This window comes from Saccostrea cucullata, unplaced genomic scaffold (genome assembly GCF_032062105.1).
Source record: "Saccostrea cucullata isolate Sc308-1 unplaced genomic scaffold, CSIRO_AGI_Scuc_v1 ctg2028, whole genome shotgun sequence".
Lineage (NCBI taxonomy): Eukaryota > Metazoa > Mollusca > Bivalvia > Ostreida > Ostreidae > Saccostrea > Saccostrea cuccullata.
The window spans coordinates 34373-51472 of NW_026937225.1; the positions used below are offsets into that span (position 1 = coordinate 34373).

General features: G+C 32.1%; 2 protein-coding genes across 2 annotated transcripts; both read left to right on the forward strand.

Annotated features, from left to right (window-relative positions):
- Window positions 1-2428: 2428 nt before the first annotated feature.
- Window positions 2429-3925, forward strand: LOC134247553 (tripartite motif-containing protein 2-like). The gene has a single exon (XM_062729894.1). It carries the CDS (start codon window positions 2429-2431, stop codon window positions 3563-3565), a length of 1137 nt encoding a protein of 378 aa, XP_062585878.1. The 3' UTR covers window positions 3566-3925.
- A 6954-nt stretch (window positions 3926-10879) lies between these two features.
- Window positions 10880-11867, forward strand: LOC134247549 (uncharacterized). The gene has a single exon (XM_062729892.1). The coding sequence runs from the start codon at window positions 10903-10905 to the stop codon at window positions 11731-11733; it is 831 nt and encodes a 276-aa protein (XP_062585876.1). The 5' UTR covers window positions 10880-10902; the 3' UTR covers window positions 11734-11867.
- Window positions 11868-17100: the final 5233 nt, after the last annotated feature.

Sequence of the window (17100 nt, forward strand, 5' to 3'; positions counted from 1 at the left end):
GAAATTTTTGTTTCACGGGGGGGGGGGGGGGGGGGGGATTTTTTAAAAAACATTTTCGTTTTCCGTTGATTTTTATAGTGAAAAACACAAGTTTTACCAAAATTATAAAGTTATCTCTCTTTGGTATCCCAAATAAGAAACATTTTACGAAAATTCATATAAATATCTTTAAAATTTTTGAAAATCATTTGAATATGTAAACTTTTGAGAATGACTTAGAGGTAGGCGGGAGAACAATACTATCGTTCGTAGTTCTTACACAGAAATATGTATCTTAAAGATTCTAATAAATTTTTTGCAAAGTTTCTGTATTTTTAAAAACATTACTAAAATTATCGGTATGTTGATATTGCTGATGGAAAGGTACTGAGCACGACAAAAAATTTGAAGGAAAAGCATGCGGAATCCAAAATTTAACTCATCAATTTTTTATAATTGGTGATATTTTTCCACAATTTTCTCAAATGTATCTTTAAATTGTTCCATTATTATGTATTTAGATTCACAAGTTATATTTGAAGAACTTACAGAAATATAATGATTTTTCTCTGATGTGATTCCTGTGAAAACGACTGTTAAAATGGCGTCTCCTGAATTGACGGCGCTCCACACTTTTGTTAAATTATTTGTAATGCTTGAGACATCGCCAACATAGATCCAAAATATGCATGATAAAACTTGTAGGAAACTAGGGTTTTCGTGACAATCGTCCACAAATAGCAAATTGAAATTTTAAACCGTTAGACCTCTGTAAAAAAGGCTATACGGGAAGACAGGAAGAAGATTATCGACGAAAACTTTATCCGGACTGAAAAGAACGTGATTAAGAGTTATCAATATTACACTATATCTCATAAATACCTGCAGTTTTTGGTTTTAAAACAAAAACAGAATATCGGTCACTTGTTTAATAGATTTAAAGCTTTAAAAGAAATAGTGTTTGTATGTTTAGTAGATAAGGTAGCTCAAACTGTACAGGTGCTTTTGGGGAAATGTTAAGAAAATGAAGCTCAATGAAATATTTTTTATAATGCCTGTGACGTCAAAGATTTTGCTGCTCCGTGACTTAATGATATATCCTGAAAAATTACTCAAAACTGATAACAATTTACAACATTTTGATATGAAATTTGGAAGACCATATAAGTAAGGATTCTTTTATATTATGTGTGACATTTTGCCCGATTATGTCGTCAAATATTTTTTCTGTGCAACTAGTCCGCGTAATTTTTGAACGGCCCTCGTGTGAATCGATCTTAATGAACCTTTACAAAATAAGACAAGTGTATCTCTATTATTAAATGTATTGATAATATCGTGAACGTTTTATGCAATATTTCAAATACACTGTTACTTACAATAATGCCAAACATTTTTATTTTATATGCAAATATATTATTGAAAATAAAATTTGAGCTAAGTTTATTTCAACAAATGAAAAGGAAACCATTTCTACAAAATGTTTAGATGGATTAGGATATTGGATGTTTAACTCTAAAGTATAACTATTGTATATCAAGCTTAAATACATCAAAACCCTCAATTATATGCCGGTATACAGTGTATTTAAATTATGATTGTGACCTGAAAGTACGTCAAAATCTAACAATTATACACCAGAAGATGGTAAAACACTATAACTTTGTAAAACTTCGTTTTATTTATTATAGTTTTATGTTCATTCTTTTAATATTTCTGATGATTTATAAATGTGTAATTAGTGACGCCTTAAGGAGAAGTCGCTATGCATGATCTATTCTAACTACATAATTATCAAAGACACAGTTTCACCTGTGAATTTAAAGCTTATTTAATTCAATTTAATTAATTTTATTTTTAAACTCTTGTATCGAATTAAAATTAATATACAATATTGTAGGACCACCTGTATTAAGTGATTGAGACACATATGATGGACCCCCGTTACAATAGCCAGAATATCCCCCTCTGTGATCTGTGTCAAACAGCTGCATTACAGAGTCATTGTGAACTTTGTCATGTAAATCTTTGTCTAGTCTGTGTTGGAAAACATCTCTCTGATTCATCAAAAAGACACCATGTTGTACCATACAAACTTAGAACGTCTACACCTAAATACCCAAAATGTCCAAACCACACCCAGAAACATTGTGAACTTTACTGTGAGAAATGTGACATTCCTGTCTGTTCTACCTGCATCTCCTCTGGGAAACATAAAAGACATGATTTATCTGATATCCTGCAGCTACTTAGATTAAAAATAAATGATTTGCAAGAAAGTCTTAAAGAGCTAGAGAAAGACATCTGTCCTACATATGAAGAAATTAAGTTACATTTAAAGTCTGAAAAAGTCAACTTGGAAAAACACTACAAACAACTGACAACATCTGTCACCAAACAAAGAGAAATCAACATCATTGTCAACAAACAGAAATCTGAAATTGATGAGATGAAAACTAAACACGTGGCTGCTCTACATAAACATGAAAAAGAAATCGAACGGATTGCATTTGATGTTAAACAGAGCATACTTGATTTGAGGAAAATACTTGAAACCAATGATGTCTCCCTAACCTCCGCATACAAATCAAGGAATGCTGAATTCAGAAGGTTACCCCCTAAGGTCAATGTTACATTGCCAAGTTTTTCGCCACATCAGATCAACAAAGAACAGCTCCATCAAATGTTTGGTTCTCTGTCAGCATTATCCATTACAACAGAAGAACATGGCTACACAATGAAGACATCAGAAGCTGTATCCTGTCCTCCAGTCAAACCACTGCTTGATGAACCAGAGCTCATCACCACCATAGACACCGGTTATGGGCAAATGTGCAGCGTTACCATGCTCAATGATGAAGAAATTTGGACATGTGGGAAAGAAAATATTATGAAACTCTTTAACCTGCAGGGAGAACTACTGAAGTCAATCCAAACGAAGTCAGGGAAAATTCCATGTGACATAGCAGTGACAAGGAGTGGAGATCTAGTTTATACCGACTCTGATAGAAGAACTGTAAACAGAGTGAAGAATGAACACATAAAAAAGGTGATAAAACTGCAAGGATGGAGACCTTACCATGTCTGTAGTACCTTCTCTGATGACCTCCTGGTTACTATGGACAGTGATGAAGATAAACAATCAAAAGTTGTCCGTTACTCTGGCTCCACAGTGAAACAAACCATTCAGCTTGATCGTGAAGGCAAACCTCTGTATTCGTCTGGGTACTTTAAATACATGTGTGAAAACAGAAACCTAGATATCTGTGTGGCTGATTGTGAAGCTCAAGCTGTAGTGGTGGTTAATCAGGCAGGAACACCCCAATTTAAATACACTGGTCATCCCTCTACTACCGAGGAGGAAGAATTCTATCCTCATGGAATAACAACAGACAGCCAGAGTCAGATCCTCATCGCAGACTATTATAACCGAAGGGTCCACATCCTAGATCAGGATGGACAGTTCCTCCGTTACATTGATAACTGTGATCTAGAGCACCCATGGTCTTTATGTGTAGACACCAGAGACAACCTGTTTGTGGCCGAGAATATGAGTTGTAAAGTGAAGAAAATCAAATACGTGTAAAAATAAAATATAACCATGCAGTAACTGTGTATTAACATGATTGTTTTAACAACCAATAAGTGTAGTGATGATCATAAGAATATTTCAATAAACAATGCAATATTAAGATAACAAATATAATCTCGAAAGTCAAATCAAAACTTTATTAATCAGAAGCAGAGCAGACTCAGACCTCAAAATCTAGTGGTTGGGTGCCGTTGAGGAGTGATCATCACCTGCCGACCAGTCGCACCTGCCGCATGCTCATTGTCATGATCGAAAAAAATATACTTGTAAAAATCGTAGACTATTTAGTCTATGAATAATGGCCTAACAGCGAGTACTGAAAACGATAGTCAATGTCTTACCCAGTGATAGGTTATTTGTGCTGACAAGGTCATAAGTATTTAGAGTTGACGATTGAAAATTCATCACGTTTATCATCATTTGTTTGTAATATAATCATTGACTTCCTTTTCTAGTAAAATATTTACGTATGAAATATATTTGTCCGAATATGTGGTATCTTTGACTCGCTTGGATATTTTGAGGCGAAATATGAACAAAAGTAACTACTTGTAATTGATGATATGTCGATGATCTTTATGAAGTTTAGAAATCCAGCAATGTTACAGTAATACAAATCTCATACATCAATTTCCAATGGAATTACATTGCGTGATGGTATTGTCATTGTTGTTTCACTATCATCATAGTTTTATATAGATTTATACCCTGTATCATTCGTGTGTATTGATCAGTCCGAGGATTGATATGTTTAGAATTTGTAACATACCTGTGGTGATCACTTGTAGTTTTAGTTACCATTAAGCAATTACATGTTTAAATTCAAATCAGTTACAACACTCTGTCAAAGAAGATTACTGTAAACTAAGTATTATTCGCGTGCGAGAAATATCCGCATGTTCCGCAACCTACTTCAAATGGCGAATTTAAATCGTCACAAACAAATTATTTTGCTTAGTATTTGTAGAAGAATGTTTTATCACTCGTTGAAATTAATCGTCGCGCATTGATTTGAAACTAACTCATTGCAAACTCGTGTAAGATGACGCGAATAATAGTTGCTTTACAGAATACGAGGTTGATATTTAGATAATGAGTTGAATTTTAACCGTAAATTAAAGTGAATAGGATGTTTAAGTCAGGAGGTTTTAACATGTGTAGACATATTTTGTTTTTTCTATATCGTTATGTGTATTTTCACCCTTTGTTGTCGATTGATATGATTATTTTGCAAAATGACTCCTATGTATGTTGTATGTTTGTCATTAATCATAATAAAGTAGAAATAAAATTAGAATGATGATGAGGGTTTTTTGATGTGATAAAGTATTTGACATGTCGAAAGAAGTGTTTCACGTTAAGAGAGGTTCTACATTGTGAATATGTAAATAAATGGTCAGCTTTTTTCATTTCTAGCCTTGTGGTTCTTGAAAATTATAAATAGCAAACTCTATTTTTTGCTCTTTTTCCATCATCTCCATTAAATCAATAAATAATTTCTTAAGACAATTTTGTAGGAGTGTCGATAAACACAATTTAATGGCAATCAGATTGATTTTTAATAACATTAATTTTTACCTGAATTTGTTAGGCATTTTTTCTTCCACAGTTAAAAAATCACCCCTTTGGATAGTGATTATAGAACGTATAAACATGGTTAACTCTCCTTAGAATAAATTCATTATATAAATATTGCTCACAGATATTTTTATTTTATTGACCATGAATATTTAGATGTATAATTGAAGGCCTCACCTCTGGAAATATGTTTATCTTTAGGAACTACGATCATGCCGACTCCCATACATATACCTGCTCTACAAAATAAAAAAAAATCTTTAAACGGTTTTAGACTGGGTAGAGAGTTTTAAGGATATAGACCTGCATACGTGTTTATGTACAATATGAAATAATCTGTATTTCGAAGTCTGTCTATATATTGAACATACGCAAGTGAGTTAAGGCTACATAAGGAGGTTTGTATGTAAAATATCTAATTAAATTTTATAATTGCTCTACCTACTGCACAGAAAATGGTAAGACTTGTTTTCTTATACAATCTTGGTATCCACGACAGGCAATAGTCAGTACATATTATATATTATGACTAAAATCGCTTCGGCGCAAGGGCATACCTTACTTTGTTTTACATAAGCAAGGTACATGTATAAAAAGAAGCAGAATATTCCAAGGATTTACGATATTGCTGCACAAATGTCGGCACTGCAATTGTTTAGTTACTATTCGTGCAGTTTTAAGTTTAAACAGGGTAAAAATTCACAGTCCAGTGTAAGTTTCCTAAAATTTTTATCAATTGATTGATTGTATACTGTTTAACGTCCCTCTCCAGAATATTTCACTGATATGGAGACGTCACCATTGCCGGTGAAGGGCTGCAAATTTGGGCCTTTGCTCGGCACTCAGGGCCATTGAGCAGGGAGGGATCTTTATCGTGCCACACCTGCTGCGACACGGGGCCTCGGTTTATACGGTCTCATCCGAAGGACCGCCCCATTTAGTCGCCTTTTACGACAAGCAAGGGGGTACTGAGGATCTATTCTAACCCGGACCCCCACTGGTAAATTTTTATCGATTGAGAAAGTCCATAGGATTTGTGCAGCAATTTTACATATTTTAATAACATTCTTAATACTATTATGCATTGTTTATTTTTAATTAAATAGGGTATGCCCTTGCGCCTACGTGATTTTGTTGATGCGATTTATTACCTTGAATGGGAGAGAACAATGATGTCATAATATGACGTCATAATGTGAACTTGCATTAATAAATAAACTGTGGGTACTCAGTATGTATAAGAAAATCAATTTGAACTTTATCTGTACATAAAATATACAACTTATGAATTTTTATTAGCTCATTTGCATAAAAATATCCATATTTACCCTAAGCTCACTTGCGTAGTTAATATTACGTAATATCGCCACTATCTCGCTGTTATCTAACTTATTATCGATCTTTTTCGGGGCAGTCGAGAAAACTCTAAATCTCGCAAGATGACTGGGGCATATGGAATTGTTTACAGTAGTGACAATCGAATATTCGAACAATTTTATGCCGAAAATAAAATGTGTTGCCAAGAATTGAAATCCAAATAATAGATTATCAAATAGGGAAAGTTCAAGTTATTTTATCAGCTTTAAAATGTGACAAATTTCAATGAAATTAATGATACATGTAAAAACCCACTAAGTTTAAAATATCGTAAAAAATATAACATTTTAGGATTAGCTCCTCACAAAAATTAATAACGCTTGTTCAGCGATTGTTTAGCCAGGTGTTTAAGTTATGTGTCATATAAATTCTACAATGATCGATGTTGTATTCAGTAGCATATTTGTCCCTATCCAATAGACGTTTCCTACCTCCATAGCTAAAGAGTTCCGCTAAGTTTAGGACGTTCGATCCTGAGATTTTGAGAGTATTTTGGTCAGGTCCTTTATTTATAAAATTCTGTATCATTTTTAAGTTCTAACATTAAATCTGAATTCTACGGTGCAAATAACAGATTCAATAAAAAAAAAACTGCGATTAAATTCCATTCAAGAAGAATTAAGCTAGGGATTATATTTTGTGGCGGAAGGTTTTTTAGACGAAAATGATCAGTTTTTCCATTTTGAACTCTAACAGTACTGTTAACTTCGGATTCCTATTTTTCCATCTTGGTTGCACCTAAAGCTGTTTTTTTTGGCAGTAAAATGTGTTATGCTGGCTCTGAAATATCTGTCAAATTATTTCTTATGAATTGTATCAACAAAGTGTGACAAATATAGTCAATATATTCTGAAAATCCGGGAAAAAATTGAGCAAATTTTAACAAAAAATTGACACCTTTATTTAGTAATATCTAAAAAAAAAAAATCATCATTCACCCCCACTTTTGATATTCTTTTCTAAATATTCAAGATAAATTTGACCTATTTGCTTAAGTCTTTAAAATAATTTTCTTGCTTATTAAATTTTCAATGCCAGAAAAATAACTTTTTATTAGTGCAGAAAGGTCAAATAATTGATTATGCAAAGCAATTTGAAACTTTTCTTAGTCACAATTTTAAGTGTCTGATAAAATATTGGAGGGAAAACGTCAAAAATTTAATTTTTAATCAATAATAAGACACAAATATCAGTGCAAGAAGGTCGAATATAATGTACTGTAGCGCCGAAAGAAACGTAGTGACCCCCTATTTTTTTATTTGAATTTTAATTATGCTATGTATGTACAAACGTAAAATATACTAAAGGTTTTTAAGACTTTAAATATCAGGATCGAACGTCGTTAAGTGATCGCGATATCTAGTACCTAACAAGGATGATTTTTTTAAGCAACTTACCTGTAAAAATAACGTTATTTCCATCCCATTTTCAAATGAATTGTCGAGGACAGCTTACCAGTCAAAAGATTATCTACCATCTGACACAAAGATGAGATAAGGATGGTTTACCTTTATCAGGAAGTGCACATGTTCAGCAATAATGAGACAACTAATGAAAATCATATATCAAATGCAGGTGATTCTCGCGCTTAAGACTTTCTTTTTCATGCTCTTTTTTCACCAATGCTAGTCATTTTACAAGACCTGACAATTTGATTTACTAGACATTAGGTGCAGTTAAAATTACATGTATAAATGCCAAATGTATGCGTTTACTTATGTATGCTATAGAAACATATTTATGTATCATAATCCAGTCTAAAATTTTTGTACAGGTATATCTATCGTTCACACAAAATACATGTGCACAATCTACAACTTTGAAGCAGGGAGAGTTTTTATATTCAAAAGAATGGCATAAATAACTTTTCTCCGATGATAACCCTAGCATTGATGAAGAAAGTGAAGAAATGGACTAATTCTCAAACTTCTTTATTGTTCAGGCATTCGGTACATGTGATTAAGATCCGATATCTGTACCACTTCTGGAAACTTGGATCACTGAAAATTATAAAAGTGTTATTTATGTTAACGCCGTCCTATGTTTAAATATACTGATTGAAGGTAGCGTTTTTAAAAAAATGTATTCAAAATTTATAATTATTCTTCAAATGCAGTTCAAAATATAAAATGGAGCTAATGCTTGTGTATCTCAAAACCAAAGAGGTAGAGCCAAGTTATGCATAAAATGGCCCTGTAATTATATCAATTAAAAAACTATCACTCTCTTTCCCATTTTATATAAAATAAAGTTGACACTTGGTGCTTTCATTTTCTATAATAAAATTTCGTTTTGAGAATCCAGATATTGGAAAACAAGGTTTGAGAAATTGCAATGTTCTTGAAATTTGCAGAAAACATTCGTATTTCACTACCTTCAGCAAAGAATTAAGATATGAGCACAGCCCACGATCCAAAAAATAAAAAATGTGTTTTAATCTTCAAAAACAGAGCTTTCATTATGTATTTGCATAATTTGGATCAGAGGTTGTGCTCTATATGAAATATTGAAAAAAATCCTCAATTTTAGACCATTTTCAAAGGAATTTACACAATATGAGGAAAATGACGCATTTGATGACGTCATAATCAATTGACTAGATGAAAAATTACGTCACAATTAATAGATACATGGTCACCAACACTCCAAGTAATAAATACTGCACTTGCAACTTAAACTGAGCGGTTTTGATTTTTCGGAAATTCTCAGGGCCAAAGAAGGCCCAACCTGGCTCTTGCTCTTTTTCAACGTTTTGATTTAAGAGAAATTAAGCTTTGAATCCCACAAAAAACTTCACGGTTTCGAACAGGTAGTAAGCTAAAGTTTCTAGGTAATTTGTTATGTTAACTATTGTAAAGTATTGCTATAACTAAAGTAACGATGTATGAAGAAAAACACGAATTAAAGCAAAATGCATAACAAGATAAAAAATGTGAAAATATACTAAATGATTAATACCGTATAAGTAGAATTTTTAGGGAGGATTTGATTTTGGCATTATTAGCGAGAGTGCTGACATCGCTAAAATTGAATATCGCTGAAAATTAATTGCGTTTTATTTGTAATAGCTTTTTTAGTTAGCATTTTAAAATCACTAAATTACTTCTCGCAAAAAATAAAATACCAGACTTAAGGTAGAAATCGCTAATTTTTTTGTCTCGCTAAAATTTCCTCTTATACGGTATTTTGTGGTTCAAGCATGACGAGCCTTTTAACATTATTGTCTTTGTTTTGAGGATTCATTATTACTATAACTGCATTTAAGAAGAACACTATTTTGAGTTTTCGTATCAGGCACATAACATCGTTTTTAAAAGTGAGGGAGGGGGGCAGCTAGAGAATTTTTTTACTTCCCTGGAAAAGTTGTCTATCAAAAAAAGGGGGAGGGACCAACTTTTTTCGGAACGATTTCTTTCAGTACCATTCTTTTTTGCATACAATACTACGTTTCACTTATATCACTTTACCGTAGTAAAAACCGGGGGGTTTGGGCACCTAGCCTTTCAATGAACATGTTCAATAATGCAAGTAATGTTGGGAAAAAATTTTGGGGTGCAGCCCCCCCCCCCCCCCCCCTGGACCCCTGTTGCTACGTGCCTGCGTATGGAAATCGAAGCTATGCAGATGAAAATAAATAAATGGAATATTTGAAATACAATGCAAGTGTTAGAAACTATGTCATTTGATATTGACGAATAATTTTGCAAAAGAGTGTTTCAAATGTCATTTTGGCAACATTCACGTATTTTAACAATGGAAATGATTAATCACGGGTATCAGTTTCCTACAAACCCAGACGGTATTTAAATCCAATGACATGAAGTCAGTTATTCTCTACAACAATGCAAAATAAAAAGTAAAGTGCATATAAATACACAATTGACAATCGGAAATAGTCAGGGAAGCCATCTTGATATTAAAGGTGAGACTGTCAACAATTTAAAGTTTCAATACATTCACATTCATTGATCCGTATTGAACTTTTTTTTATAAAATAATACGACTTTATTTTTCATTAATTCTTAGGTATACTGTTTTTTGCAGCATCTTCGATTTTTGGAATAGTAGGGGGATATACAAACGTAAACACAACATGGATGTATTGTGAATATGTGAATTAAATCGCCGATTCAAACGTAGCAATTAGGTTTTATCAAAATAACAGAATAATATTGTCCTTGCGTAACTTTCTCAAATATTCATTTTCTTAAGATGCATATGACTTTTCCGTCCTTTTTTTTTTAAACCCGTATATACTGTTTTGTTACACAAAGGACAAGATACATTACGACCTATTTAATACAGAAACAATTTTACTGAATGAAAGAAAAATAGATATAAAAAAACCAAGAGAGCAGACATAACAAATTATTCTCATGTCTGGCTCTTTATCGGTCAAACCTGTGCTTGCCAGACCAGAGCTAATCACCACTATAGACACTGGGTATGAAATTAATAGAGTAGCATGTCTTGGTGATAATCACATTTGGACATGTGGGGAAGACAAAGTCATGAAACTTTACAGTTTACGTGGGAAAATGTTACAGTCAATTCAAACTGAGTTAGGGGACTTTCCTGGTGACATTGCTGTAACAAGAAGTGGAGATCTACTCTATACTGACCCTGAATCAAAAACTATAAACGTAGTGGAAAATCAACGGAGAAAGGAATCGAAAGAATTTCAAATGTGGAAACCCTACAGTCTCTGTAGTACCTCTTCTGGTGACCTCCTCGTTTACATGATTAGTGATTACCATAAACAATCAAAAGTTGTACGTTACTCTCATAGCTTCATAGAGAAACAATTAATTCAGTTCGATGAAAAAGGAAAACTCTTGTTTTCACTAGGTTTCATTAAATACATCAGTGAGAACAGGAATCTGGATATCTGTGTGGCTGACAATGGAGCAAGTACCGTAGTTGTGATTAATAGGGCTGCAAAACTCAAATTTAGATACTTTGGCTGTTACTCTGCATCCAAAAAATCCTTTGATCCATATGGGATCACAACAGATAGCCAGAGTCAGATCCTAATAGCAGACTGTTACAACAACTGTATCCACATACTAGATCAGGGCGGTCAATTTCTCCGTTACGTACGACTTAAACTAGACCTTCCTTGGGGTTTGTGTGTAGACACAAGAGACAACCTCTTTGTGGCCGAATGGGGCAGTGGTAAAGTTAAGAAAATCAAATACATGCAATAGCTCTTATTTCCATGCGGAGATTTATTTTAAGTTTCAAAATCAACCCAAATTCATTATAACATTAGCTAGAATTGAGAGTTCAAGATGTCATCATAAAGCGGAAAAAGTAAGTTGTGTAATATTAAGATTTGTATATCATTTGTACATTTTGTCAAAACTTATTATATATTTAATTTGCTGAAATTGGAATCAATAGACGAAAATTAAATTTAGAAATATAAAAAAAAGACCAAAACACACGAAGGAAATCATTTACTGACATGAATTTGAAACAACACCTTTTTCTGAATAGAATAACATTTTGTGTAAATTTGTTTTGAGTGTAGAATTTTTTTTTTTTGTATTTTGTATTTTATTTGAACCAGAGACATAACATCTCATAGGTATACAATATTCATACATAAGCTTTGTACAGGCTATTCAATATACATGTATTAATTGCATAACAATATCATTTAATTATTATTTAAAAAATCATTTCTTAATTGATTAGAAAAATACAAAAATTTGCCCAGGTTACATAGTTCTTTAGCATTTGTAGAACTCAATAGCTGTACTAATTTGAATACTGAATTTTTTTAAAATAATAACACTTAATATATTTATTTCTAAGTTCTTCATATCGAGGTTTTTCATATCGAGGTTTTTAAGGCGAGGGTAAATGAAACTTGTAAGTAAACAAGAGCAGAACCATTAACTGACATCGAAATAATATATAAAATATGGGCATTGTGGTCTGTTAGGAGTAAATGTCCCGAGAGTATATTAAAGAACTGCGAACGATAGTATTGTTCTCCTGCCTACTTTCAAGTCAATTTCAAAAGTTAACATATTCTAATGATATACAATATTTTTATAGATATTTATATGAATTTTCATAAAACATCATTTTTTAAGAAAATGAAGAGAGATAACTATATAATTTTTGTAAAACATGTGTTTTTCATTATTTAAATCAACGGAAAGCTAACAATATTTTTAAAGCATTTTCCCCACTCGTAAAACAAAAATTCCTTTTGACAAGTACTCTGGACTGTCATTTCACAAATTCATACTGTAATTTTATAAAAATGTGTGAAAAGTATGAAAAGAGATGAAGTTTCTGTCTGAAGACATTTTGGGAAATATTATATACAAACTTTGGAAGAATGTAAATGAGAAACGATAGAGTATGTTTTATAGTTACTCAAAAGCATCATTAGTCGCCAGCGTGGCGCAGTGGTTAAAATGTCTGCTCTAGAGTCGCAAAGTATGGAGTTAATCCTTACATCGCGGGTTCGAATCCCACTGCGGGACGTGGAGACCGGTCCTTCGAATGAGACCACATAAATCGAGGCCCCGTATCGCAGTAGGTGCTGGCACGAAAAAGATCCTTCACTGCTGAAAGGCCCTGAGTGCCGAGCATAGGACAAAATTTGTAGCCTTCCACCGGCAAGTGGTGGCGTCTCCATATGAGTGAAAAATTCTCGAGAGGGACGTTAAACAACATACAATCAAAAGCATCATTTCCATTTGTTGATATAAACATTATCTTTTATCTTTTTTATGGTATATAACCCTTGGCGTAAATCTGAGTAGCAGGAAATAAAGAAAAAACTGTTATAGACATGCAGATTTGATTTTATTTAATCAATACGGCATATATATTTTACTGGGAACAACAGCAAACGTTTGGACCGCAATGTGTGGCACAACAACTGAAACGTCCGTATCTCCAGGTATTGACCCATTTGGCATTGGGAGTATTCTTAAGGCCTCGTTTGGAGAAAATATGCAAAGCATAAATGCATTAAGATTTTCTGTGCAAATTATTATTGAATATTAACAATTTTCATACACCTAAAATAAATGCAACAGGGATAAATTATTAACGTTAACTTTTCTTCAAACCAAGAAATTATAGACAGGTGATCTTAAAGACTTTTAAAGTATTTTGATGAAAACTAAATGCCAATTTTACATGAATCAATTAATGTTGAATTATGTTATTTCATTAACATAAAATTAATAATAGGTACAATTGTTGGTTACCTAATGTTAAGGAAGAATATAGTCTCTATTGCATGGAAAAACTGCTGGGCACACACAATTACACAGAATCTATATGTATTGTCTTTATATTTAAGGTCATACCCAACGTAGTTGAATTTTATTGGGCTCTTTCCTGGAGTTGAAGAGTTCCACTAAATTAGTGACCTGAGTTTAATACTTTTAACGTTTATTAATTATTTTGTAGACCTCTTCTAAAGCAAATTTTGATGGGATAAAATCTTTAAATTATGTTTCGTAATTTTCGTATAATTTTTTTTAAAATATAAAAATTTTCATAATGTCTATGGTGAAAATCCCTGGTAACGCAGGCTGATTTTATGTGTAAGAACATGTAATGGTTATATGAGTTTAAATTAAGAATACCTTGAAAAATTATCAGTAGGTAAGGTACCTTGCGTATGTCCTTAAAATCATTGCGTTGGTAAATTTTGACCTTGAGTAGGATCAGACTGACTGCCCTTGGTATAATTGTAACAGGGGATCCATACCAGGGGCATGTACTTCAGAAAACTGTTGGATTAATCATTCAAAATAGTGCTTAATGGTATAATTTGTGAGATTGAATTTCTAACATAAATATGACTTGTTCTTTTGCCACCTTATAATGCAAAAATAAAAAAGAAAATAGTCCATTTTCAATTTCATTTTGTATTAATAGAGTTTAAATTGAATTATATTTGTGTTGATTAGACAATTAAGCATTGATGGAAAGTCAATTAAAAAAAAAATTCGAACCATATGCATATAATGACTGATCAAACAAACATTTAAAGGATTACGGGTTCGGTCCTTTTTCATTGCTAAGTTATATGGGTTCTTTTTCAAAAGTAAAAAAGGTTGCAAAATTCTGTCTGAAACCCATTAGAAATCTCATATAGGAGATGGAACCACAAACTGGATCTGTAATTTATCAAGGTAGACAAAAACTCAATATTTATTGTACTATTTAATCTGACAGACAAACTTTCAGGTGGAATAACTCAGTTTTATATTTTAGGTTGAGAAGTGTAATCGGAAACTGAAAGATTCCTGAAAGTATAAAACTAGGTGACATATTTAACCTTGAATTTTTTCCTTTATTATTCGGTGTTGAACTTTATACCATATTGTAACCCCAGTCTGTCCGTCGGGAAAAATGATTTGAACACATTTGAAATTAAACTACATGTATCCCTCTGTAAAAAATGACATTACAAGTTGTCGTTTTTGACAAGACAATTTGATACTTGTCCTAATTACTCCAATGCAAAGTTTTTATTGCTCATTATTGGGCATTTGTTAAATTTGATTCATTTCACTTTTATCATCATCTAGCTGTGGATTTTTAACGAGTTTAAGATTATTCAAAATTGTTCGAATTCCCTTCAATGCATCGAGTACCTTAACTACATGTACTTTCAATACATTTAATTAATTTCATAAGTAAAAGTATAGGTATTTAAGATCAACAATTATGGAGGAATAGCAATTCGTTAACATCACGTTATTAGAAAATCAGTTTTCAAGCATAAAGAGGAACGCAAGTTTCCAAACGTTTGTGTCCGATGAAACGATAGAAAAACAAAAGAAAAAAAACATTTTTTTTTTTGGAAAATCCTGATACACACAAATGTGACAAATTCATATATTTTCGTGCGTGAAATATTTCTAAGTAATTCTGTTTCTAACATATTGAAATAAATAAATCCAAATTGGACTGTTTACAATGCAATGAACAAATGGTTTATTATAACAACACGAAAAGGAATATACTTTTGACCATAATTCTTTACATAATATGTCGCTTATTTCAAATATCGGATGACTGATATTGAAGACGAGAAAAAAGGAATGACAAAACCATAACAAAAGTTATTTCAGAAAAGAAGTTTTAACGTAATTACAAACATTTGTTTTTCACATCCTGTAGGAATCAAATTTAACCTTTTAACAGTTGAAAAAATTCATTCAGAAATAGGACTCCGTAGTTCGTTTTAACAATCAAAGAATAGAAGGTAAATACATCAGCTCTATTGTTTTCATGTATGTTCTTAAGGTATTCTCTAACAGCTTGTGATATTTTTTTTTATCAAAGTTTGCCTTCAGCTTTTACATGTTAAAGGAAACTATACTTCATTTTCCTCGTTATGAACAAGAATACAAGAATTAAGTTAACAAAACTTTGACATATATGTAACTATATGCATAACCGTATCAAAATTTATCTTTGTATGAGGTATCATAAGGTGTCAAAATTCATTAAAATATTCTAAAATTACAGTTAATGTAATTTACATCTATTTCAGTCACGCACTTCACACGAAATTCACAGTTCGTACTCTTCATCAACCGATTAACAATGCTGTAGGAATGGTGTAGTAGTGAATTCTCACACGCTTTTTTCAATATTCGTGCCTTAGGAGATTAAATGATATGACTTAAGTGAGAATGGTACGATAATGTGATATCCCGATTTTTATAACACATGTATGATTGAATTTAAACATTATACATCATACTTAATTGCAATGAATGAATTTGTTTGTACATGTATATCATCCATTTCTTTAGATGTTTTATCATTTTGTTTTATAATTTTTCAGCTTGTGGTTAATTAAACCAGTACATTGTACTTTCTCAGCTTTCAGACATACTGCAACATAAAGTGTCCGCAATAATAATTAAATAAATGTAATACACAGCATCACATGCTGTATGTGTACTTTGGAAAACAGGCGAAATATTTTAGCGTCTTTGGCGCAGACGACAATATGCTAATTAAAATTAATACCGCTAAGAAATCAATTACGTATACAATGCACTGAATGGACATGTGTAGCGCTAATTTATAATTACGCCAACAACTCCATACCAATGATTGCCCGAAATTTTGAATAGGCCAAATTATGTACACATACAGTAATATACATTTGTTTTGAAACAATGGTGGTAGTGGTATATATAATATGGGTAAGTCATTTTAAACATGTTTTTCTAATCTACGGATTTTCTCTCTTTGATTTTGAAACTTTATTTCTGTACAATTTACTTCAAAGAAACTGGTATTTAATTCGAAAAATTAGAGAAAACACTCAGAGACCATAGAAATTAGCTTTTTTTTCAACAGTGTAAATGTGATGCCTTTTTGTTCCATTTGAAATCAACTGTATTTATAGCAGTGATAGCTCGGTAAAATGGTATGCCTGTTCCGTGCACTAGAAGACAAATTTTTGATTCCAACGCCACATGGGACGTTAATTTTTTTTAATTAGAAAAAAAAACAGCAATTCTAAGGTCAGTTTCATTTTATGAACTGATTTATTAAAATTTTGAATT